The sequence below is a fragment of the Rhinolophus hipposideros genome, assembly GCF_964194185.1.
Source record: "Rhinolophus hipposideros genome assembly, chromosome: 3".
Classification (NCBI taxonomy): domain Eukaryota; kingdom Metazoa; phylum Chordata; class Mammalia; order Chiroptera; family Rhinolophidae; genus Rhinolophus; species Rhinolophus hipposideros.
In genome coordinates, this window is record NC_138049.1 from 17,138,940 (window position 1) to 17,166,771 (window position 27,832).

The window sequence follows — 27,832 nt, forward strand, 5'->3', positions numbered from 1 at the left end:
TTGCTCCCCAGCTCACTGGTCAGGTAGAGACAAGAAAAGACAGTACTATCAGCCAATATAGAAGACTCAAAGTTCTATTAAAAGCAGCTTCCCTAGAGCACAATCAATATTTTGTCCCAACTTGCAGTTCCCTGGAAAACTATATTCCCAAGGTATTGTAGCAATTCAATGGACACAGACATCACCTTGGGGAGACAAAAGGCCCTACCCTCTAGGACATCATAGAAATAACAGCAATCTGCTAGCAACATTCAGCTGAGACAAGAGCCTGACCAGGAATTTAAAAGAAAATCCTGAAGAACTAGACATATTCCTGGGGACCTAAAAGGCTGCATACATATGTAAGGCTCTGTGCATGCCCAGGAAAGACCTAGAAAAGATGAAAGTCAAGGTCCTATTCACTCATTCTGGCTGACTTTGAGACCTTGAGGAAACGGAGGGAAAAAGAATTAAATGGCAGAAAGTAAAATGAGCTATAAAACCTTCTGCTGGCAGGAACATTGGAAAAGAGGTCATAGATGGTTGGTAGAAATGTGAAGAAGGCAGTCTTCTTGGAAAGCAATTTGAGAACATTTACTAAAAACAGAAGTACGAAAGAACCAATTCCAATGTAACATGTGCAGGATGGTAATGGCAGCATAATTTGTAGTGATTAAGAAATGAAAACAAAGGAAATGCTTATTAATTTGGGATGGCTGAATAAATTGTAAAAAATGTGACACAAACAATTGGCTATTACACAGCCAGTAAAATGAAGGAATTAGAGCTATGCCAGATGACATGGCACTGGGGGATTTTCCTAAAGTAGAGTGGATTGAGAAAAGCAAGATGCAAAAAAGGCTAATATAATTCTATTTTACGTAAAACAATAACCAAAACCAAATCTCATGTGTTTATATGTGTGTGTTAACATATATTATTATAGAAATATATATATTTTAGAAGAACACCTGTAAGATTTTTGACATAGCTGGTGGAACAGGAAAAGGGATTGGACTGCTAATGTTAGTGGAAGGTTGAGGGAGAAGGGACTTGTATGATATGATCCCATTTGTGTATAATGATGGTGTGTGTGTGTGTGTGTGTGTGTGTGTGTGTGTGTGTGTGTAAAAACTATCAGTCTTTTTTTGTCTTTCCTCTTTCTGGTTTCATGCTTAGGAAGTTCTTCTCTACACAAAAATCGTAAATTTTTTTCCCCATTTCTGGTAATTGCTTTATAGTTTCATTTATTACATTTATTTATTTTCTGAAATATATTTTGGTATAGGGAAGGCATTTTTTTCTCTAATAATGATTAAATTATCAGTTATTTCAGGGCAACTTTTATAGTGCTTTTGAGCTGTAACTGCCAGAGAATAAAGTGCACATATTTAAAGTGTACAATGAACCATCATAGCTTTTCCCACTAATAAGAAATGCTACCTTTGTTACATTAAATTTTTATGAATACACACATATCAGCTGGTATTGGAACATCAAACCCTGCCTTAACCTAAGATCCTAGGGGATCACTTCTTCACCTCTTCATACAGAAATGATGATGTAGTAGAAACTTGAACCTCTGCCATCCCAATATACAGAGGGTGTCAAAAAATGTATACAGATTTTAAGAAAGGAAAAACTATTAAAATTGTAATATTCAATATGTACCAATAACAAAAGATGAATACAAGTCACGTTTGACTTCTGCAATTACAACAGGTGCTCAAAGTGGTTACCATCAGCGTCCAGACACTTCTGATTACAGCGAACTACTGCTTGAACAACACTGACTAACGTGTCCACTTGTATACACTTTTTTGACACCCCCCGTATAACAACCAAGAAGTGATTAGTTATAGAGGTAACAGAATAAGGGATTGGAAAGGACTGCCGGGGGAGAAGACTAGATTGTTGAAGTGGGAGAAGGAATTAAGGGAAGGAAAAAAAAAAGGCATGGAAAAGAAGGTTTAAATCTGAAAAGTAGTCCCTCGTGCAGTACAAGGAACAAAGTTCAGAATTTCAACATCTATTTTAATCTATTCAGAGACATACGACCTTTCAGTAAAGAATCAAATGTTGGCTCTGAAGAAAGCCAACCTCAAGTCTTTATCTTCTATTACCCAAAGCTCTAAGGGAAGTGTCCAACTGACAGAATTTAGAATTGTAGATCCGAATTTTACATTTATTTTCAAAAATTATTGTAGTACATACTTTTTGATGAAGTAAAACAATAATTCACATACAACTCAATTTAACCTATTTCAATATTCACCAGCAATCCTTCAGTGGCTGAAACTATTTTTAAAGAAGGGCACTGGGTGTTATAGCTATTGAACCTTTTCCATAAAACCTGGCTAGGTACAAAAATCTTAACTTTTTGTCTTGCTCAATAGTCTTTTTAAATTGCTGTCTGTGTCTAGCATTTATAGTTATAATAAAATTTAAAGCAGTCTAATTTTTATTTATTTATACGTACACTTTTTCCACCTCTGCAAGGATGCTAACAGTGTAGTTTCACTATCTCTGTAAATCAAAAGTGTTGCAGTTTGTATAGTGATCTTTCTTCATTAATCTTGCTTGAAAATTAGTCCTTTTCATCTGCATATTCTGATTTTTTTCAACTCAGGTTTTTAAAATTATACCACGAATTATTATTTACATTCCAGAAAGGTTAATTTATTCATCTGTAATCCAAGACTAAGTATTTTCTAAATCAAATCAAGTAATAAGGCACTAGCTAAGATTTTCTAAAGCCATACAAATGAAAGGATGTTTAGAGAATCACCAGATTTCACCACTGAGTATCATTTTACTTCTTACTTGCTATGCCAAAGTAGCAAAAATCTGTGTTTTTTGTTTCAACTATCTGTGAACTACCTTAGTAAGTTGTTGAAAAGATCTGGTTAATCATAAAACTTCACTTGATTAATCACATAAACCTCCACATCATATCTGATTTCTTCTTCTCTCTTATATGCCTGCTTCCCATTCCCATAAAACAACCGGCTGCAGTGAATTAATTGGTCCAACTCCAGAATTTAATTAATGTATATCCATTTCTTCCTGTTTCCTGTCACAATTGAAATCTTCATGATTTATTGTTTAACAATGCAATGGCTCCCTAGTTGGCCTCCCTCTTCTACGCCCAGCTCACCTAATACACTACCATCAAAGCAGTATTTCCAAAATGTAAATGTCATGTTTCTCATGGTAAAATCATTTACCAGGTCTCCATCATGAAGTCCAAACTCTTTAGTGTACTACGATGTACACTCATGTCTCTGCATGCTTTTCTGTCTTTGTTTACTGTACTTGCCCATAGGAATTCTAAACTCTGGTCACATTAAACTAGTTGCAGTTTTACAAGAACACTGTGCTTTTGATTATGTACCTTCTCATTAAAATGACCTTTTATGCACTTTTGTTATCTCTTAACACACCATTCACCATTTATGATCAAGCTCATATAACTTGAATTTGTGAAATCTTCCCACGCCCTTTATCCAAAAACATACTAGTTCTGTTTCCACCTCATACTATGTATGCTTTTATCAGCACTTATCATAATGTATTATATTTGTCAGTTTATAGATTATTTTCATTCACTGGACTATGAATTCGTCAATGACAATATATTTCCAGTACTTAATTTCTGGTATATAGGAGGTGATCAATAAATGTCTGTTGAGTAAATGAATGAAGAGGCATTAAAAGTGAGTGAAGATTCATAGAAATCACAAGGACACAGAATAGCCAAATTAATTCAAAGAAGAACAAGACTGAAGGCATCACACTCTGACTTCAATTCATACCATAAAGTGACAGTAATCAAAACAGCATGGTATTAGAAGAAAAACAGAGAGACCAATGGAATAGAATTGAGAATCCAGGGGGAAAAAACCCACATATATATGGGCAGATGATTTTCAACAAAGATGCCAAAAACAGATAATGGAGAAAATAAGGCCTCTACAATAACTAGTCCTGGGAAAACTGGAAAACCACATGTAAAAGAATGAAACTAGATTGCAATCTATCACCACATACCAAAAATCAACTCAAAATGAATCAAAGACCTAAACATAAGACCTGAAACAATAAATTGCATAAAAGAAAGCATAGGTACTAAACTAATGGATCTTGGGTTCAGAGAGGATTTTATGAACTTGACCTCGAAGGCAATGGAAGTAAAAGCATAAAATAAAGGAATGGAACTATATCAAACTAAAAAGCTTCTGCACAGCAAAAGAAACCAACAAAACAGAGGCAACCAAATGAATGAAAGAAGATATTTGTAAACAACACCTCTGATAAGGGGCTATTATCCAAAATATATAAGGAACTCACACAACTCAACAATAAAAAACAATTTAATTAAAAACTGAGCTGAAGGCCTGAAGACACATCTCAGAAGAAGACAAACGACCAACAGATATATGAAAAAATACTGAACTTCACTAGCTATTAGGGAAATTCAAACCAAAACCACAATGAGATCCCATCTCACACCTGTTGCAATGGCTATCATCAACAGGACAAATAATAAGTGTTAAAAAGGTCATAGAGAAAAAGGAACCTTTATACACGGTTGGTGGGAATGTAAATTGGTACAGCCACTATGGAAAACAGTACAAAGGGTCTTCAAAAAAAATAAGAATAGAATTACCATACAAGTCATCAATCCCTCTTCTGGGTATCTGTCTCAAGAAAATCTGAAAACATTTATCCATAAAGACATATCTACATATCCCCATGTTGACTGCAGCATTATTCACAATGGCCAACACCTGGAAACAACCAAAGTGTCCTCCAATAGATGACTGAATAAAGAACATGCACCGTATATTGCCATGTATAATGCGCTCCAGTGTATAATGCGCACCCACATTTTGGGCCTAAACTTTCAGAAAAAAGTCTTTTGCTTTGATTTTTTAATTCAAAAAATTTTTGTTTACATTTACGTGGTTGTTTTTTCTATTATAAAGGAATTTTAACATTTATTTTTTAACATTATGGTACAAGAAATTTTATGTAACAAATAATTACAAAACACAAGAACGGATACAAGGCACAAGAAATTTTATGTATCGGTAACAAATTTATGATATTTACCCATCATAGAAGGCCAAGAAATCTTCCTGTTGGAAGTTCATCAAGTTCAACAAAACTGATTATTGTATTCCAGGGTATTATTTTGCATACGGATATCAATATTGATTTCTAGAGTTACACTTGTAAGCACAAATAAAAGAATTAAAAACATTTATATATATGGAATTAGTACTACCCATGTATAATGCACATTCGTATTTTTCCCTCACAAATTTGGGCAAAAAAGTGCACATTATACACGGCAAAATATGGTAGTACATATACACAATGGACTATTACTTGGCCATTAGAAAAGACGAAATACTGCCATTTACGACAGCATGGATGGATCCTGAGGTTATCATGCCAAGTGAAATAAGTCAGACAGAAAATGTCAAAAACCCTATGACTTCACTCACATATGGGATATAAAATTGAAAGCAACAAATAAACAAAAAAATCATAGACACAGGTAACAGTTTAATGGTTACCATAGGGTAAAGGGGAAGGAGGGTGGTAAAAGAGGAATAAGGGGGTCAACTATGTGGTAATGAAAGAAGAACTGACTCTGGGTGGTGAACACACAATGCAATACATAGATGATGTATTATAGAGACGTACACTTGAAACCTATATAATTTTACTAACCAATGTCACCCCAATAAATGTAATAAAAATTTTAAAAATTGAAAAATAAATGTTAACTGTAAAAAAATGAGTAAAAATCATGGACAAAAACAAGTGCTTTCTAAATTTTTAATTTTGCATTTAGCATCCAGAACACATTTTCTAACTGATACAACTGTCACACAGCATGTATACAGCATTAATTATGAACACAAAATGGACTCAGTAATTTTGATAGCTATGTCAGTCACAAAGTAACAGTCATGCCAGAGCATCACATGAAAGGCGTACCCAGTGAATGCCCTAACCAGGTAACTCCAGACGCAGGGTGGAGTGTGACCATCTAGATGGCTTTATCGGAGTGCAGATAGGTGCACTGCACCCAGTCTTAAGCATAAAATCAGAGCCCTCTGATGGCTCATCCATCACTCAGGCCTCACCTCATGAGCTGACAGCCGCACCTGAACTTGTCCCAGACGGAGTGCTTGAAGCCCTGCCTCCTGACAGTCTCACCAGCCTGAGGCGCCGACCAAAGGGACTGTCCCTGAACACTGGACTCTCTCATCCTTCTTTTATAAGACTCTGTTCGCCTTGCCAACCTTATTGCTTGCAAATCTGTGTTACCTTCTTGTGTGAAACCTCTCTGCCTTGACTATTGCAGGCTATTCTCTGACTGGAGCCTTGGTTAATGCTGATGGTAAACTGAGTCAGTAGGACTAGATCCATGGCTTTATTCTAATGAAGTCTGACACTGTGGAAAGACACAAATGTGTGTGAAACTGTTCCTTTGATAGCTGTGTCCCGCTCATGACAATAGCAGTTATATTCTCAAGCTAGAGCTGGCTATCCAGTGTGGTACTCACATGTCACTCACATGTGACTATTAAGCACTTCAAATATAGCTATTCCAAGTTAAGGTGTGTTTTAAGTATGAAATACACACTAGATTTCAAAGAGTTAAAAAGAAATGATGAAATATCTCAATTTTGTATGTTGATTATTACATTATTGAAATGACAATATTTTGTATATTCTGGGTTAAATAAAATGTATTATTAAAATTAATTTTACCAGTTTCTTTTTACTATTATTAGCATGTTTACTACCATGTTTCCCGGAAAATAGGACCTAGCCAGACAATCAGTTTTAATGGGTCTTTTGGAGCAAATATTAATATAAAACCCGGTATTCTACATTATACCTGGTCTTATAGTAAAATAAGACCGGGTCTCAGTAATTTTTGCTCCAAAAGATGCATTAGAGCTGATTGTCTGCCTAAGTCTTATTTTCGGGAAAAACATGATAGTAAATTTAAAAATTACACATATAATTTAAAAATTGTATTTCTAGTGATGTTCTAGAAAATAGAATGATTCAAACTGGAGAATTACATTGTTAATAATACTAGTCCAAAATGGGGAGGGTATTCTTTCCTTAATGAGAGTACAACTAGAATTAATTTATAGCTGGAGTGGGCTGGAGACAACTAAATACCTAGTTTTTGACTCTTAGCTAAAAGCAGTGGGATTTATAATGTACTTGTTCAAGGTCCAAAACTCCCCAAACTCCCCTGGTGACCCCAGAGTAGTAGTTCACTGAAGGTTGGCAATTTGCCTAAGAGGTTTGGCAAGAGCAACTTTATCATTTACAGGGCCTTCTTGGGTTTCTTTTCGCATTCCTAGAAGTCAGATCTCGGTGGTTGGAGTGAGGAAACTTGGCAAAATCCTACGTAGATACTTGCCCATGGACGCCTGCACACGGGGCGTCCCTCAGCATGCCTGTCTCCGCTCTTTCTCCTCCTGCACCACCTCCTTTGCTTTGAAACGAAAGCCTTATTTGAATAAGCTCTGTGGAGTTTGTAAGGCCTTTCAAATATATAAACAGGTAAACTCTGCAATGAGCTATATAAGGAACTGAGGTATGGTTTTATTATTTATTGAATTTTTATGCTTTAGGTGAATGTTAAAAGTAGATTAATAAAATTATTTGTATGTCACATGCATGAAATATTAAAATGACTTTTATTTATGTGAACTTTGATTTTATTTTTTCTTCAGTGACCCTTAATACAATAGACTAAACCTATCTTGGTTTATTCCTTGATAAGTGGATTGATTGCACTGATGATAAACTCCAGAAACTAAATTTAAAAACGACACTACTTATAGTGGACACCTATCAATTTTGACCATCCTGCATCTTCATTTCTGATTCTGGTAAAGATAACAATCACAGAAAATCTCAACTCTGCACGCACGTGCACACACGCACACGCACATTCCTGGAGATCCCATGGGGTCCTTGGCCAGCAAATCACTTAGCCATGATGACTACTTCAGGGTATGTATGTGAGCCATTCTAGGGCTATCAAATTTCTTCCCTACTAAATAATGAAAGCCCATCTGTCATAGGAGAGAGAGAGGCCAAAAGAGAGTGACAGATTTAGAGCCGACCAAGATGACTTTGCAGAGTCAATAGATGGAACCAAATCTGGCTTAATTTCCACATATGCTCAAAATTTCACACATCATTTAACCTGCTGTTTTATATATGATGAAACTAAGTCCCAGAAAACAGTCATTATCTCCACAAGGTATTTCATATAAAACAAAGCTAGAATTACATTCCAGGTTGTCTGATTGCCAGGGAAATGTTCTTTGATAGTCATAAAAACTAGATTAAATGGAACTATCACTCTGTTTTAGTCAAAAATCATACGTTGAATAATGTCAGACACACAGAATATTAAAGACTTCCTGAAAAAACTATTACTATCAACCATCTTGATAGACATAGTAAAATTATTCTGTATTATATCAGAAAATTATTAAATGAATTTAAATTATTCTCCTTTGCTGTCCATTTTATCCTATCTACACAACTGCTATGTCCCTCAGAATAAGAGTCCACTATCAAACAACTTTAGCAACGAAAGATGCCCTCCGAGGTTAACGACTGAACATAACTAGCAAATCTGGAGAACTGTCTTATTATCCAATTATAGTTCCAGCACTAGGCCATCATTTCTCAAAGTGTACTTCATGGAACATGAGAACCACAAGATGTTCTGTGAATAAAAGATGTTAAAATCAAGTAAGTTTGGGAAAAGCCACATAAAATAAATGAATACCGTATTTGCCGGTGTATAAAACGATTTTTTGGCCCCGAAAAATATGCCTCCAAGTGGGGGGGTCGTCTTATACGCTAGGTACACTTCAGATAGACTGCCCATAGTGCTTGCCCCGTGCCATAGTGGCCTCCCGATGCCCGCCCACTTCATTCCACATACCGTTCAGGCATCAGCAGCGCTGCTGGGTGTATGCTCGGCTGTTATGCGATTTTGCTGTTATGCGATTTTACCACACTCGCAAAATCGCACACAGCCGAGCATACACCCAGTATGATAGCGCAAAATCGCGAATCGCGATACCATACTGGGTGTATGGTCGGCTGTGTGCGATTTTGCGAGTGTGGTAAATTCGGGTTACCGTATATTTCTTTACATATGCATTGAAGATTCGCGATTTTGCGCTATCATGGTGCCTGTTAGAATGTTGAAGAGCTCACACTTGCGCACTAGTGAGGTCCCAGGGAGATGCTGATGCAAGGGTGGACCAGACTGCTATAGTGACAGGGCGGGCAAACAGGGAGCAGGGACCAATCAAATCAGGCTTTGTATACAGCCAACAGCCAACCACAATACTGCACCATTGTACAGTACAGCATAGAAAATGTCGACCAGTCAAACCCCTATCATCCCTATCATGGCACCAGCCAAAAGAAAGAAGTATGATGCAAATTTTAAACTGAAAGTTATTTGGTGTGTGGAAGGTGTGTGGAAGAGGGGGTAGTCTTATACGGCGAGTATATAACAAACTCTGTATTTTGAGTGGAAATGTTAGGGGGTCGTCTTATACGCCCAGTCGTCTTATACGCCGGCAAATACGGTATATAAACCAATATAAACAATAAATAAATGTATACACAAAAGGTCCAAAAAAATGTATACACATTTTAAGAAAGGAAAAAACTATTAAAATTGTAATACTCGATATATGCCAGTAACAAAAGATGAATATAAGTAATGTGTATACATTTTTTTTGGCACCCCTGGTATTGTGGGGATAACTAATCTAACATTCTTTTGGTTCTATCCTACCAAGTAAATAACACATCCAGATTTATATTTACTATAATTACCTACGTATAGCATATCACAATGTCCAGGTACTTTCACTTATTATCTCTATGTAGAGATGAGAATGCAGAGGTTCAGCAATGTTAACTGACTTCCTAAAGTCACAGAGCCAGAAACTATGGAACCAAGGTTTGACCATAGATCTACTGGCTTCAAAACCCCATGTTAGGCTGATGTAATATTATGTCTGTTGAAAAGATTCTTCAGGACATCTGAAGCTATTCTTAACACTAAATATCACAGTAAAGTACAGGTAAGAGTCTTAAAGTACAATCAGTTTCTGGCTATGAAGATAATGCTTATGAATGTTTTTCTTTAAGAATAAGATACTTAATCATTAAATGGGTTTAAACATGAAAAAACCCAAATGGAAGAAAATTTTAAAAATCTAGTATATTTAAAACAATTTACCATAAGTGTTTGCTAGAAAGTAAGAGCAAGAGAACAGACAATAGTAATGAAGAAAAAAATCTAAATTTCAATTCATCAAAGCAGACATTTCGTGTACTGAAAATTATATACGATAAATATGGCACATGTAGAATATATGCTAGCTTGTTATGGTATGAAAAATGTATTTTTGTATTTTAATGTATAAAAATGTACTTTGTTTTGCCACTGAATTCAGCTATCAACATAAATTTAACTTTGGTATGCTACCTACTACTAGCAGTAAGCAGTAAATACTACTACTAAAGATAATTCATATTTTATGAATAATTCGTATTTTATAAAAAATACTTCTGATCATCTACATTTCAGACTGCTATACTATGTAACACATGCCATCCTACTTCGTAACACCTGCCACAGAAAAATTTTACTTTACTTACATTTTGTTTGGATTCTAATTTTGAAAAAAAAGAACAAAAAACATTCAATCAAATATTCTGTTTTGTTTAAAAATAATTTTAGCTAGTGACCCTCTTTTGCTAAGACACTACAAACTGCAGAGACTTACTTATGCCACTTCTAACAGCCTGCTTTCAAGGACATACGTTTTTAGTATAAAAATAGGATAAAGATTAAACAGAAAATCACCATTTGGCAAACATAGTAACAATTTAGCCAGGAACATCAGACGCTAAAATCAGAGGGTAAAGTTTGATGAGGAACAGTATGTTTACAGTCTCAAAATGCTCCTTCAAATCAATATATTTATGATTACAAATACAAAAGTGCTTATTAATTTCAAAGGGATAAACAATAATTTTATAATGAAGAGATCTAGCAGACAGAAGCTTAATCAAGGGATCACACCAATATGGGACAAGTCAAACACAAGTTCCACTTGAGAGGACACAAAAAAGGACACATCAGTCCTTCTGGGATATTCCTGCTGAAAATGTGCAACCTGAATCTAATCACGAAGAAAAACATCAGACAAAACCAAGTTGAGGTACATTCTATAAAATAACTGACCTATAATACTCAAAATTTGTCAGTTATGAAAGCAAAGTCTCAAAAACTGTTCCAGATTGAAAAGACTGAAGAAACATGACAACTAAATGGAATTTACATATAGATTCTTCTGATAAAAGGCAAACCTTGGTGATATAAGAGGACATCCTTATTTGTAAGAAATAGATACTAGAATATTTGGGGGTGATTGGGCAGTATTTTGACAACTTACTCTAAATGGTTCAAAACAAAAAAATATTTTTATACTATTCTTACCGAAAATTAAATAAACTTAAAAGTGAAAAACTAATATTTATTTTTACCATCTTCAATATTAGTTTCATTGTCTTCTGGATTTGACAAGTTCTTAAACTAATCATCTACTTTCTTGTTTTTTCTGGATTCCTAGGTTCCTATGGGGTTGGTAAAGCCTAAGATTTATGGGAATTCTCAGGAGCATTACTAAGATTAGTGAACAAGGCACTAATAACAGAAGGAAGACAGAAAATGTAGTAAGAAACACTGGAACCTACTGTCATAGGGCTATCCTCTGGATACACGCACACATAGATCTGTAGCAAATTTAAAATAAATGATTTTCCAGAAAACTGCCTGCTACCTACCACACAGCAGTGGTAAAGTATACCACAATGTGTGACTTTAAGAATTGTTATTTTTACCAGAAAACAGACAAGGCTAAAAGCCCATTCTACCATAGACTTAAGTCTTAAGTCTAAAATAAATGTTAAGTTTTACTGTTTCTTTCATTTTCTCATTGCAATATTTCAGAATGTATTATTTTTTTTAAAGTAGGCATTCATATTTTAAAGCAATCAATGAAATATTAGTAATAGCGACAAGGATATTTTTCAATATACTACCATATTAAAGAACAGATTCTGTAAGTTCCCTAAATTTGCTGGGTAAGAATTTCTTAGGGTAGGGGTAGAGACTGCAGATTAATAAAGACATACAAATTTCCTGGGCTCCATCCAAAACTCAAAGAATGTCTTCATAATCTGTTTTTAATAAATCCCATAATAAAATATTCTTTTACATTTTGTAAGTATCATACTAGTTGTGCAGAAAGGATAGCAGGCCTGAGGTGCTATCTCTAAAAAGGTCAGCTTCTAAGAGCTTAGCTATAGGTTTAAATCTGGTAACTTGGCTTTTGAGATGGTTCCCACTATTCCCACACTCATAAGGGTGGCACACTGTACCTCGGCTGTCTGTACAAACACTGTGGTTTATGATGAACCCCTGCTTTCCCTCTGGGAGTCTGAAATTTTCTAAGTGCTAAAGCAGAAGATGCCTACAAAATGACTACAATAAAAACTCTGCCAACTGGGCTCAGGTGAGCGTCTCTGATAGAAAACATTTCACACATGTGGTAATAATTCACGGCTAGGGGAAGTAAGCATGTCCTGTGTGATCCTACTGGGAGCGGACTCTTGGAAGCTTGAGCCTGGTTCCCTCAGACTTCACCCCATGTTCCTTTTCCATTTACTGATTTTGCTTTGCATTCTTTTGCTGAGTCCTGTTTCTAGTGAATCATCAAACTAGGGGTGATATTGGGATTCCTCAACACAACACTTTAATGTATAAAATTACCTTCTATAAAGCTCCGAGTGTTTCAATAAAATTTATATGTACAATAGCAACTTGCAATTGATACCTTTAAAATAACAAAAGCTTAAAGTAAGTCCTTATATCACTCGAAAAATTATTTACTTTTTGGACTACTAGTGAAACAATATTCAGAAATTAACATTTTCTCAAAGTTCATTTTGCTATTTCAACTGTAAATATAGTTAATTTGAGATTTTATTACATGGTTACATATCTATTACCTATTATGTCTGTATGTGTAATTATTTTTAATTCCCTCAAAATGAAAGACCCATCCTCATCCTCAAAACAAACAGAGAAACAAATTAACAAGCAAACTCAAAACAGTTGACTATGCATCACAATTTAGATAATGTTTAAAAGTGATCCAGTCTTACCATGTGGGGTGATTGTCTGTACAGGTTTAGCAGGGGATCTCACGTTCCATGTGGTCAAGGTACCATCTGAATGACTGCAAATAAATTGTTTTCCTTCATGATGCCAAGCCACAGAGTGGATAGCCTATAGAAGAGGGGTAAAGAATTCCATTCTTTAAAACAAAAATTTATTTATTTAAACACCAAGCTATTTATAATTGGTTTTGTAATTAATTTTTATTTAATTTTTTCTATTTCCCAAGACAATATGTTATCTACATTCTCATAATTTAGCCCCTTTGCAATACAAATGAGATTTAATTTAATATTGACACTATTTTAATTCTTTTTACTTTATTTACTCCCTAAGCCAGCATAAGATATAATAGTTCCATGTATGTACAAAGTCAACAATTACTATTATTTCATTCAATGTCCATTTATATGGTTTCCTCATAGGCTTACAAATTTAAGTTAAATGAAACAATTTAATATTATGAATCAGATTTTAAAATTTAAATGATGATGGATAGAGACAGTAAGAATTTTTCTAAATGCCAATATTTAACACAATGTTTTAGGTTCAAAGTATCTCTAACAAAATTGTAAATAAAATCTTAAAACGGTAACAAACTTATTCCAAAATACATATGACATTCCACAAACTCCATCTTAAATAAGCAATCCCTTAGTAGCCTTAACAGATGAATTATTTCTGCAAATATGAATAGTGATAAGAAGTTATTCACAAAGCTATTTAAATATATTTTTTAAGTGATAAGGGTTATACAAGAATGGTCTACAGTGTTATCTGAAACCTATAAATAAAATATCTAATCTTATATATATATAAATTTATTATCATATGCATGTATATTATATACAAATGGAAAACAAATATTTATATTGTGCTAAAGAAAACAATATAGATCTTTATTTCAAAATGTATACAACTTTTATTTATTATATTAATTAAACATTCAAATTGTAGGGACCAGTGATTCACAATTGTTCTGGATAACAGTAAGAAAAATATTACAGAAGACACCCAACTAAAGAAATAACTGAAATGAACTTTTACATGCAATAAAGATCAACAAATTTTTGCTATTTCTTCAATTTTCAAAATACAATCCAACTTGATACAAGTTCTCCTTTTTTCTAAAAGTCCTTCTCTAATACTATTACATGTAATACTACGTTACATAAATATGACTGTACATACAGCCTATATAAGTATAGTACATGTGTAAGAATTTATTATATATGCTTATATAGCATATATAGTGTATTATATGTATATATACACAAAGTATATGTGTATGATATATGCCACCTATAAATTATATATGCATAAAACATACAATTATACTTTCTTTTTAGTCCTCTCAGGAAAATTAAGTAGAATTTATGTAAACAAAGTGGAAACAAGAAATCTCAGTAACCAAATCTGTCAAATGCTCAAAATCAAAAGGTGGGTTAGGAGCAAACCTGAATAATTCATGGGAGAAGACATGAAATACAAAGTAGAAAGCATAAATCGGGGTTTGAGGAATTTTATGTGTAAATTGTCTTGTTTTTACCCGAGTTAAAAAAAAAAAAAAAGGAAAACCATAGAGATGAATTAGAGAAATAGATAAGGAGAGAGCTCAAGAGTAGAAGAAATGGAAAGCAGAAGAACATAATAAATGATTTACAAAAGTGGTGAAGAAGATGAATTCTGGGCAGAGGAAAAAAGTGGACAGCGAAGTGGAGAAACGGTATAGTTAACTGGCATAAGCCACAAAGGAGCAGTATATACAATTCTAGAAGTTCTTTTAAAAGATGCAGGTCTGGGCCGGCCCAGTGGCTCAGGTGGTTAGAGCTCCATGCTCCTAACTCCGAAGGCTGCCGGTTCGATTCCCACATGGGCCAGTAGTGGGCTCTCAACCACAAGGTTGCCAGTTCAATTCCTCCAGTCCCCCAAGGGATGGTGGGCAGTGTCCTCTGCAACTATGAGTGAACATGGCACCTTGAGCTGAGCTGCCTCCCGGATGGCTCAGTTGGTTGGAGCGCAGGCTCTCAACCACAAGGTTGCCAGTTCAATTCCTCGAGTTCCGCAAAGGATGATGGGCAGCGCTCCCTGCAACTAAAATTGAACACAGCACCTTGAGCTGAGCTGCCACTGAACACCCACCTGGATGGCCCAGTTGGTTGGAGCACATCCTCTCAACCACAAGGTTGCCGGTTCGACTCCCGCAAGGGATGGTGGGCTGTGCCCCCTGCAACTAGAAAACGGCAACTGGACCTGGAACTGAGCTGTGCCCTCCACAACTAAGATTGAAAGGACAACAACTTGACTTGTAAAAAAGGCCTGGAAGTACACACTGTTTCCCAATAAAGTCCTGTTCCCAATAAAGTCCTGTTCCCCTTCCCCAATAAAAATCTTAAAAAAAACAACAACAAAAGATGCAGTGTCTGACAAAAAAATCTTACTATAAAAAAGCTCATGAGGCAGTTAATGGATTAAGAGTCTAACAGTATTTTTATCCTTGATAAAATTAAAACCAGCAAAGCACTGTCTACTCTGATACATTTTTTACAAACAGTATTATCTAATTAATAGGCTTTAACAAAAGTAGTACATGTGATGTTGTCTGCTATTATCAAATCAAGAGGGCATCTTGAAGAATAATTTTTTTGGAAAGAGAACATGCTAGCTATTTATCAAATTTTACACTCACTAACTCAAACTAATGGCAAAATTAATTTCCCATTTGCTGGTTTAGCAAATTAATCAATATTATTAGAATCACTTAACACTAAAAGTTGTATATACCATATTTTGCCGTGTATAATGCACACCCACGTATTTGGCCCAAACGCTCAGGGAAAAAAATCTTTCGTTTTAACTTTGTATTTCAAAATTTGTATTTGTTTACATTTAGGTACTTGTTTTTGTATTATAAATGAATTTTAGCATTTATTTTTTAACATATTATGGTACAATAAATTTTATGTAACAAATAATTAACCAGAACAGATACAAGGTACAAGAAATTTTATGTACCAGTAACAAATTTACAGCATTTACACATCATAGAAGGCCAAGAACTCTTCATTGTTGCTAGTTCGTCATAAGTACAACAAAACTGGTTAATGTATTCCCGGGTATTATTTTGCATATGGATATTGTCATTGATTTCTAGAGTTACACTTTTAATTCATAAGCATAAATAAAAGAATTAAAAACACTTATATAGATATGGATTTAGTACTACCCATGTGTAATGCGCACCTTTATTTTTCCCTCATGAATTTGGGCAAAGCAGTGTGCATTATACATGGCAAAATATGGTATACATACATACATACATATATACATACATACATACACATATCTTAGTCAAGTGCTCTTGCATTATACATATACTGATTAATATTTTTTAGAAAACTTACACCAAAAATTTCTGTTCTCCCAGAAAATAAGATTTATCTTAATACTCTATTCAAAAGCAATGCTGATTCTTGGTGTAATTATATACTGTTGCTAAAACCCTTAAAAAATGTGAACAAAATGATAAAAGAAAAAAATAATTTTATAACGTAGGCTTTGATTTTAAACAATAATCTTGCAAATACATGGAAAAGAAATATTGAAAATACTATGTTTTATTATTCTCATGTAATCAAACAATAAAGTATTGAATGCTTAGCACAATGAATGAATTATTTCTTGTACATATGAATCCATTAAATTGTGTAGCTTGGCCCTAGTATCTTCACTTGTGAACATTTCAATGTTAGTTCCACCAGAGAACGGAGACCAGAGTAATACTGTAGAATTAAACAATTATTGCAAAATACAGTTTGTAAAACAGTTGATAAAATTATTACAGATTGGACATTAAATGATTTACAGTTAATTTCTCTAAAAGATTTAAACAGGCACAAATTGAAAACACCATCATTTCCATTAAAAATGAAACCCAAGTAGAACTTTCTTAGATATGTTTAAAAATGTGACTAAATCATTTACTCTTTTACATAGTATTTTATCTTTGTTGAGTGTGTGTGTGTGTGTAAGAGACAGAGACAGAGAGAGAGAGAGAGAGACAGAGCAGAAAATAAGCTATCTTAAAAACACCTGTCTAAACACTGAAGAAAAAGACCTAAAACGAATGTTTCAAGTAATATCTGTAAAAATATAAATTCTTTCAAGTTATACTGATTCGAATGTTGAGTTACAAACATGTCAATAGTTTTTAAAAAGACTTCTGAGAGTCCTGAGATACAAATGTTCTCACTGAGCTAGCAATACACAAATATTATTTCTTTGTATTTTACTATATATATTTACATCAGTTGCTTCTCAGTCTACTAGGAAAAGCCAACATGATACCAAAATACAAAAGTCACTGATAATAAGTCCAGACATATCTCAAAGAGTAACCATTAAAATAAAGAGGTTCATAAGTATTAAATTTTTGTCTTAAAACATCAATAATGCTGTATTTCATTTCTGCCAACACTTTGGTTACTATTGAAAGAATACTGATGTTTTAATACTGATTATAGCCTAAATGAAATTTTGTCCTTTGAAAAAACATAATTTTTGTAGATTGAAATAGCATATGCAGAAAATATCTGTAGAAAATTAGGAATACTACCCAAGTACACTCAAAAGCTATCATTTAGACATAACAAAGTGAGAAAAAAAGTTTTTCAATAAGAAGTACTAACTCTGGTTACAAAGCAACAAAAGCTTAAGGGTAAAGATGAACTTTTGTTCCCATTACTCCCATCCATCCAAATCACCCTCAAGAGACCAAGTGAACAATTAAAGCTGTACCAAGCAGAACTTTTACTATATTAGAAATGTTCTGAACTGATATTATAATGCCACTTAATATGTTTGTGTAAGTGTAATAAAACTGAATTTGACTGCAGTAATATACCACTGAACAGAATGTAAATATTGAAGTTGGAGAAACAGGAGTAGTCTTTTATAAAGGCCTTAAATTTTTAAACTCTTACTATTGAGTGAGAATTATTCCTATAATAATTTCTTGAATGTGTAAAACTGTACACTTGGTAAAATCTGCATTAAGATTCAAATATAAAACATTTATATATAAACCAAGAGCATGATATTATAAAACAGCATGAACTCATGGAAATAGAGCCAGAAACTTTTACTCAGTTTACAAGTCAATTTAGAAGTTAGATCTTACATTTATAGCACCATTAAACATAATATCTAGTCATTACACATATTAATATTTACTAAGAATACATTTTCTGACTTTGCATCTCTGATGCATCTTTATTCATTAGTCTATAGTTGTCCTATAATTTCTTTTCTGGTGTTGGTATCAAGATAATACTGGCCTCATAGGATGAGTTGAGAAGTATGCCCTCCTTCTATTTTTGGGAAGAGTTTGGGTACATGGGTTTTATTTGGTAAAATTCACCAGTGAGCCCTCTGAGCCTGGAATTTTCTTTGTGGGAAATTTTTTCATCAAAAATTCAATTACTTTAGTAAATATACAGCTACTCGGGTTAACTATTTCTTCTAGAGTGAGCTTTGGTTCTTTCAAGGAATTTAATATCTTCAAAAGAATTTTCCATTTCATTGAAGTTGTTGGATTTACCGACATTAAGTAGTACATATTTCCTTATCAGTCCCTTTGTATTTCTGCAGAAATTGAAGTGATATCTCATTTCCCATGACTGATATGGGTAATTTATATCTTTCTTTCGCATCACTCTGGTTATGTGATTATCAATTTTATTAAACTTCACAAAGTTAAGCTTTTAATTTTGCCAACTTTTTCAAATGTTTTTGCTATTTGTTTCATATTTCTGTTATTATTTCAAAGCTTACTCTGGATTTAATTTGCTCTTCTTGTTTCTCACGCTGGAAGCTGAACACATTGATTTGAGACATCTCTTGTTTTCTAATATAAGCATTAAAAGCTATCATGAATGCTTCAACAACATTCCATACACTTCAATATGTCATATTTTAATATTATTTTTCCATTCAAAATACTTCCTTTTTCTTATATTTCTTCTTCGACCCATGGGTCATTTAAAAGTACGTTGTTTTACTTTCAAATATTCATAGATTTTTCATCTATCATTTTATTGATTTTTAATTTAATTCTATTATAATTTTTTTTATGATTTCAATTTCTTAAAACTTATTGAGATTGATTTTATGGCACAATATATGGTCTGTCTTGGTGCATGCTCCATGTGTACTTGAAAAGGATGTGTATTCTGTTAAGTGGAGTGCTCTGGTATTTACTTTGCTGATATTAATAAAGCCATTTCAGCTATTTTTTTTTTGATTAGTGCTAACATTACTTTTTCTTTTCTCACCTGTTTTTTCCTAACATAACTGTGTCTTTTATTTAAAGTGCATTTCTTAGATAGCATACTCGTATAGTTGGACCTTGCTTTTTAATCCGTTTTTACAATCTTTGCCTTTTAATTGGGGTGTTTAAACCATTTACATTTAATATGATTACTGACATAGAGGGTTTAAATTACAATCTTGATTATTTTTTTTCCTATTTCTCCCATCTATTCTTTGTTCCTTTTTTTCTCTTCTGCCTCCTTTTGGATTGAATATTGTTTAAATTTCATTTTATTTCCATATTGTCTCAACTAGTTTGGATACTATTGTTGTTTTGGTGTCTCCTTTAGGATTTATAACATACATCATTATCTTATTATACTCCACCTTCAAGTAATATTATGCCACTTCAGGGACAATATAATAACCTTACAACCACATCTCTCTCTCCTGACCGTTGTGCTATTATTGTATACATTTTAATTCTACATGCCATAAATCCTACAATGCATTTTATTATGTTTGGTTTGAACAATTTAATTATCACTTAAAGAGAATTAAAAATGTAAAAAACTTTTATATGTATCTACTCATCTACCATTTTTGACATTCTTCATTCCATTGAGTAAATCTAAATTTCCACCTGATATCATTTGCCTTCTGTATAAAGGACTTCTTTTAACATGTCTCGTAGTGAAGGTCTGCAAGTGATGAGTTTTTTGAGTTTACTATGTGTGTAAAAGTAGTTTGCCTTTGTTTTTGAAGAAAATATTTTGCTAGACATAAAATTCTAGGTTGAAAATTTTTTCTTTCAGTACTGTAAAGGTGTTCTGTGTCCTTATACAAATCTACATGGCACAGCCTACTACATACCTAGGCTATATGGTATACGACAATTGTATATGCTATCGTTCATTGACCAAAACATCATTATGTGATGCATGACTGTATTTGTTTCAATATCCTTGTTTACTAATTCTATCATGTGTGTCATTTCGGAGTCTGTTTCTACTGAGTACATTTCCTCCTCATTTTGAATATTTTCTAGCTTCTGTGCGTGCCTCATAAATTTTTATTTGGATGCCAGCCATTGTGAAATTTATGGTGGATTACTACATTCTTTGACATATTTTTGAACCTTTTTTCTGGAATTTAGTTATATTAATTGGAAATAGTTTGCACTTTTCAAGGCCTGTTTTTTAGCTTTGTTAGGCTTGATAGGCCAGTCTTTACTGTAGGGCTAGTTTGGGCCCACTACAGAGGCAATACTTTTGTGAATGCTTTTCCTGACACACTGTGCATTACAAGTTTTCTCCACTCTGTTGGGAATGTGAACTATTCTTAGCCCTGTGTGTACTATGGGAATTGTTTCACCTACCTACTCCTTTTCAGAAGGTTTTTTCTAAGCCTCACACCCATGTACTAATCGGTATTCAACTGAAGACAGGGGTGGGGAGCTCCCTACAGACTATGAAAACTCTTTCTCTAGGCAGTCCTCTACTGTCTGGTACCTCGCCTTATAAGCTACAAGATGTCTTGGCTCTTTTTATTGAACTGGGAATCATGAATACTCTTTGTATCCAAAGTATGTTACCATATACCACTATACACTGAGAGAAGCCATAGTTTCATAGGAAAAGATCTTAGTCTAAGTTTGGGACAGAAATATAAAACATTAATAGATATACTTTGTTATAACAGGTAGTAAAGAAGCTATCCAAAACTATTATCACCAAAGGACTCAGGAACTAACTAAAGGACGTTCACTGACCAAAGATGAAACAATTTGAAAATCAATAAAGATAATTTCAATGTATTGAAGCACATCACATAGGTATAAATTTTTGAGTACACAGTAAAACTAAAAACAAGAACAAATTGGTCTCCTTTGAGATTACTACAAAACAACCTCTTTAAATACTAAAAGGAAAGAATAAAGCATTTATCCTACCTTTCCTATATGAACTGTACTACTGTTAATCAAATAGTAGATAATTGGGAATCTTTCTTTTTACTAAAGTGTTCTAGCTAATAAAAATAGAGAAGGAATTAATAGAATTAGAACATCCCCATTTTGCAACCACTCTGCACTAACTGGTCTAGGCCATGAACGTCACTGACTGCTAATATTACAGACACTAACATCCACCTGATAAAAGAGCATCAGCATCACCTATAAAGTAATCTTGCTGAACATGAAATATGAACCTGAATTTGATCAAGCCTCAGTAAACTACCCAAATTATACAAAATATAAGGGCAAAAAAAGATGTTAAACCCAATAGGGATGCAGCCAGAAAAATCGATTCTTTGGGAGACTCTATCTTCAACAAATAAATGGCAAAAAATAAGGTAAGGTAGGAAAGCACAAAGAGTGAAAGGAGAGGCCTTCAGATTAAAAGAGACTTAAAAGATTTACCAATCAATCACAATCAATGTATTTTTGGATTTTAAAGCAAGCAAACTATAAAAGTCTACAGTATACTAAAAACATTTGTATAAAAGATAGAATACATTTATTCATTTGCTTGTAAAACTACAGAATATTTCTGGACAAATACATGAAAAACTGCTAACACTGGTATGGTATCTGGGGTAAGAGAACTGGATGGCCTAATCCCTGGGTGGGAAAAAGATATTTTGTATCTTTTGAGGTATTATATATTATCTATTATAGGAGAAAAAAAATTGTGTGTTTTATTGCAGTTACAAAGGAGAAAAAAAATTGTGTGTTTTATTGCAGTTACAAAGGTTGCCTAAACTAAAACCAATTAAATTCTTAGAGAAGCTGCTCTGAACTAGAGAAATAATAACATCTTTTGATTAGAAAAATTAATGTTATTACCTCATCATACGTGTATCGGTAGTCGGCTTTCTTTGATTTGAGGTCCCATAACACTACTGTTCCAGATTCATAGCCAACCAAAAGCTGTAATTAAAAAAAATAATAATTTTTTTCATTTCATTACCTAGGAATAATATTAATCATATGAAACATTTATTTGCTAAAAATAAAGATAACTGTTATCAGTAATATGGTTCAAGTACAAATTATAATACAATTAAATATTTGTGATGCTAATTACTAATCACATGGATGACAAATGAAAATACTGCATTACATATTTATATGCCTTTGATGATTGGGACTCAACATGTAACTGTTTTTTGAAAAAGGAAAGAGTACCATTTTGAAGTTCTGAGTGTACATTTTTATTAATACAACATAATAAATTACCAATACAAATTCACATTTGTATGTGCTTTAAAGTTTACAAACTTGTCTAATTCAACACATTACCAGATAACCTCATTTATTCATCTACATATTGATTAGTTCCAAATTACATTCAGCCTAGATCCCTCTCATAAGATTCAGGCTCATAATTCCAGGGGCCACATCTCCAATTACCTACTCCACAAGGACCTCAAAGTAAATGCGTATAAAAGTGAATTATTTTCTTCTCTACCCTCCTTCTCTGGGATTCTCTATTGCAATGTCTCTCTCGCCATTCCTTATCTCAACACTGATTAAGTTGCTCAGGCAAAAACATGGGGTCTTAACTCTAGTTTCTCCCCCATCGGTCATCTTAATTCTAGTTTCTCCCCCATTGGGTAAAATCATCAACTAATTTTAAAATTACATTCTATTATCTCTCTAATTTATTTTCCTCCACCACCAGTACCTTGCTCTTGGTTCAAGACAAAAAGCTCTCTTGAATGAACCCTTTATAAGGTATATACACATCTAATCACTATGTTATACACCTGAAACTAAACTAATGTAATATTATGTCAACTATAATTGGAAAAAAAAAGACAAAGATCTCTTTTCTAGTCTGCTAGTCTCCATGATTCCAAGCCTTGCTCCTTTAACACATTCCTTCATATTGTAGCTAGAGTAACAGTTCTATAATGCAAACCTCATCATGTAATGTATGCTGTTGTTTAAAAATTTTTGATACCTTACCATTATTTACATGATAAAGTCCAAACTCAGTAATACGACTTACAAGGTTCATCATTGTCTGACTTTTGCTTCCCTCTCCAGCTTCACCCCTTACCACACACTTTGTATCCAATAGAGTCTAGTATATACTTCAGTTCATGCTCTCTCTTATCTTTGAGCCTTTGCACATGCTGTCTTCCTACCTGGGTCACTCATTTGAATGTCAATAATCATTCATATAATCTGTGATAGGAGCAAAGTTAGGGGCAGACCCAGTAATTCCAATGCAATAGCAATTTAATGGATTTCAGACTATTGTGCATTTGGAGGGCCAGTCACTGAAGCTAACAAATAGGTTTTCCCACCTTGTCATGGCGTATAGTTAACTTCCCTAACCCAAACTATTCTTTCCAAGGCACTCTTACATAAACTATAATCCTGAGAAAAACTGGTATTCGTTTCCTTCACCTTTACCTAGTCCTTCCAAATATCGTAGATATGTTATTTTCTGATGGGGAAAGTAAGAGAGGAACTCCAGGAATACAAAAAGAGATGAAAAAGGATAAAATTTAAGAACTGATGTACAGTATAAACAGCACTGGATTGCTCAGGACACAGGTAACCTAAGCTCTGGTCTTAGATCTGCCACTTAGTAGCTATGTAATTTTAAGGAAATAATTTTACCCGTCCAGATCTTAATAACATAAAAGGGTTATAGCAAACTTCAGGCCAGCTCTAACATCCTAAGAATGTTAGAAATCTGTGCCAACAAGTTAGACTTTAACCCCCATAATCTCCTAAATATTAAAAAATGGAAGTTATAATAACTTAAAGATATAGTACTTAAATTTTGAAGGTTCTGTCAATGCTATTCTTACTACAATCTTTCATAACTCTAGTTATTTATGTAGTGTTGACTAGTTTCCTTTTAATTTCCTGTCATAAAAAGCAGCAGTGAGTACACTGAATATGAATACAGCTCTCTAAAACATCAATAACTGATCTACGAGGTGTGATCAAAAAATATGGCGAAGCTGCTGGCACATGACATCGATCTGAAAGGCAGGGATCTTCAGTACGGGAAGAAGCATATCGAACCTCATTAACAGTGTGAACAGTGTGTGACAAGTTTCAACTTGTTCGGTGCAGTAAGTTGGGTATGAGCTATAGATGAGAGACGGTGTGTGTTTAAAGTGTGCTGTAAATCATCCTCCATCATGACAATGCTCCGTGTCACACATCGCTTCTGGTATAGCAAGTTCTGTCAAATAAAAACATTACGGTGTGTCCTCATCCACCTTATGCACTGGATCTGGCACCATGCGACTTCTGGCTCTTCCCTAAAGTTAAAATGATCAGGAAAAGTAAACGTTTTGAATCGATTTAGGACATCATGACAGCCATGACAGTGCAACTGAAGACACTCATGAAAGAGGACTTCCACAACTGCTTCAGAAAGTGGAAAGAACGATGGGATAAGTGTATTTGAAGCAAGGGTGAGTATTGTGAGGGGGATTAATGGCAATGTGTCTTTTACTATAATAAATTTTTTAAATCTAAACATTCACTGTATTTTTTTTATCACACTTCGTATACCTTACAGAGGAAATGTACCATAATGAAGAGTACTCTGGGGTTCAAATCAGAGAAATCAGTGTTCAAAATCTCAGCTCCACCAATATCTAGCTTTGTACCTCTGGACCACATAATACCACCAAGTCTCTGCCTCATCATCTGTAAAATATGGAAAATATCTAATCTAAATTTGTTGGGAGGATCAAATGAAATAGTATATGTAAAGTGGTCAGCACAATACCTGACAAAGTAGAATTCAATAAATGTTGCTAGTACTATGACTATCATAAGTAATTTTACAGTAATGCCTAACCGTCCTTAGCTAATACTGTTGCTTAATTTGGTGGCATCAGCCGTGAGGTCAGCTTTGGAGGAATTTGTCCTATCACCTTACATGTTTCTTGTCACACAACTCTTTGGTAATAGGAATCACTGATGTAGTTAAAGTGGACTTTTCTATTAAAAATTAAAGGTTAGACAACATAATCTATTCTAGCATCCTATTTCAAAAATATTTGCATGAGATTAACTCTGGGAACTAAGAAGAGTAATATAATGCCAGGTTTCAAAAAATGAGGATGATATAAACATAAACAGTTATATGTGATGTATTTATTCAATAAATTAAGTATATATTGAGCAGTTACCATTTACTCTGAATGTCAGGTGTTAAGGGAAATGTAAACCTGCATAAATATTATCTCTGTGTTCAAGGAGTTTTTCAAGTTCATCGGAGTTGACATATGCACACATTTCTAATACAATGCAATGTGGTAAATACCATAAAACTTACACAAGTAAGATGCTAATGAATTTGGAAGTGGGAGAAAGCATTTTCTATCTGAATTATCAGGAAAGATATTATGAATATACATATACACACACATGCATACACACACATACGTATACATATTTAATCTTAAAATGTGGGCAGGAATTCATTGGAGGGAGAGAAAATGTTGGAAAGGAGGAACTCACATAAACAAGGCAGGGAGGCAGCAAAGAGCAGCTCACATTTGGGAAACAACAACTGTTTGCTTCAGCATAGCATTCAGGTAAAGATGCTTTGTTTTAAAAGATAATGAAACCTAGGGCTACCTTTAAGGAAACGTTATTTTATTTGTTAGATACCCCATAATCACTGAAAGCTTTTGAACAGGAGAGCAATAAGATTAAAATGGCACTCTAGGTAGATCGATCTGGAAATGATGAAAGAATGGATTGCAATGCCTTGAACTACAGTGGTCGTAATGAGATTGAAAAGAAAAGAGACATTGCAAAGGAAGGACTGAAATGCCTTAGTGACTGATTCAAGGTAGAAGAAAGAAGAGTTTTCAATTTTCCCACCATCCTTCCCACCCAAAGGCTTAACTTTTTATTATTATTATTATTATTATTATTATTATCATCATATTACTATTATTATTTTTAGTTTCAGATGTACAAAGCAATGTAATAGTTAGACATTTACACCCCTCAGAAAGGGATAATGCCCCCTCCCAATCTACTATCCCTCTGACATCGTATATAGCTGTTACCATGCCAAAGACATAACTTTTACACAAATATCTGTACCAAAGAAAATAAAATGAAGATATAGGTGACTGTAATTTGCTTCATGTAAAATTTCTCTCAAAACACACAATTGTATAATTATAAGCTAACTCCAAACAGTACAGCTGTCCTTTTGTTTTCCCAGTGGCAAATAATAGAACAGTTAAACAACATAAAGGCTTGACCACTCCCACTAAGTGAGGACAGGAAAACCCTGGGCAAACTTGTTCACAATATTCACAAGTTTCCCTTCACTGATTTCTGATAGTGATAAACTTCCTGGTATTTACATAGGCTAACATCATAAAATTACATATGTAGAAAAATATCATTAAATAGAACTACCTGAAAAATTAGTTTGGATTAGGAAATAGAAATTCAGGGAAAAGGAAATTTTATTATTTTTAAATGCATTTAACAAAACTAAATTAATAATAGCCATAGCTGTATGAAACTGGTTTCAGAGTATAAAAAATTAAGCAACATTTAAAAAAATCTCTACATTATTCATCTGAGCTATTTACAAAGAAAAAACTTAGGGGAGATGAGATACAGAGAAAAAAAACTAACAGATGGCATTTTAAAATAACTGCTACAAAAATCATATAACTAAAGTGCTAAAAAGAATTCAAAACAAAAAGAAAAGTTTTTGTTAGGATTATCAGAAAATCCAGGAAAATATTATGAATAAGCCAACAACAAATTAATAACCTTTAGTTGTTTCTATTAAACTTTACTTGTTTTAGGGTCTTTTGTTCTTTAAAATTGTAAATGATTCTAATTCTTTCATTTGTTTTTCATAATATATAAACAAGTCATAAAACCTTTGTGAGTAATCTCAACTTTTCAAGTGTGGTTCTGGAATAGTTTGCATGTTTTAAAAAATATCAAAATTCCCACATTCAGGTAACAAATATATTTTTCAGAAAAAATTCTACCTTTCCTTCATCCATTGGATTATCACTTATATGGACAATAGGTCCTGGATGAGATTTAGATGACCTAGAAAAGAAAAAGTTAGTAAGATTTTTCTCTCAGGTAAAATTTTCAATACTACTCCATATTCATTACAGTAAGAATAATGAATGGGAAATAAAGATTTATGCAAACATTTCAGTAAGTAATCA

At 33.6% G+C, this 27,832-nt stretch overlaps 1 protein-coding gene across 3 annotated transcripts in view; it reads right to left on the reverse strand.

Moving 5' to 3' along the window:
* STXBP5 (syntaxin binding protein 5) overlaps positions 1–27,832 on the reverse strand; it is a 167,615-nt gene that overhangs the window by 88,332 nt on the left and 51,451 nt on the right. For all 3 annotated transcript variants that reach the window (XM_081032575.1, XM_081032574.1, XM_081032573.1), the window contains exons 6-8: positions 27,644–27,707; positions 22,473–22,556; positions 13,306–13,429 (exon numbers count right to left, since the gene is read on the reverse strand). In XM_081032575.1, coding sequence (XP_080888701.1) covers positions 13,306–13,429; positions 22,473–22,556; positions 27,644–27,707 — 272 coding nt within the window. The remainder of the gene's footprint in view (positions 1–13,305; positions 13,430–22,472; positions 22,557–27,643; positions 27,708–27,832) is intronic.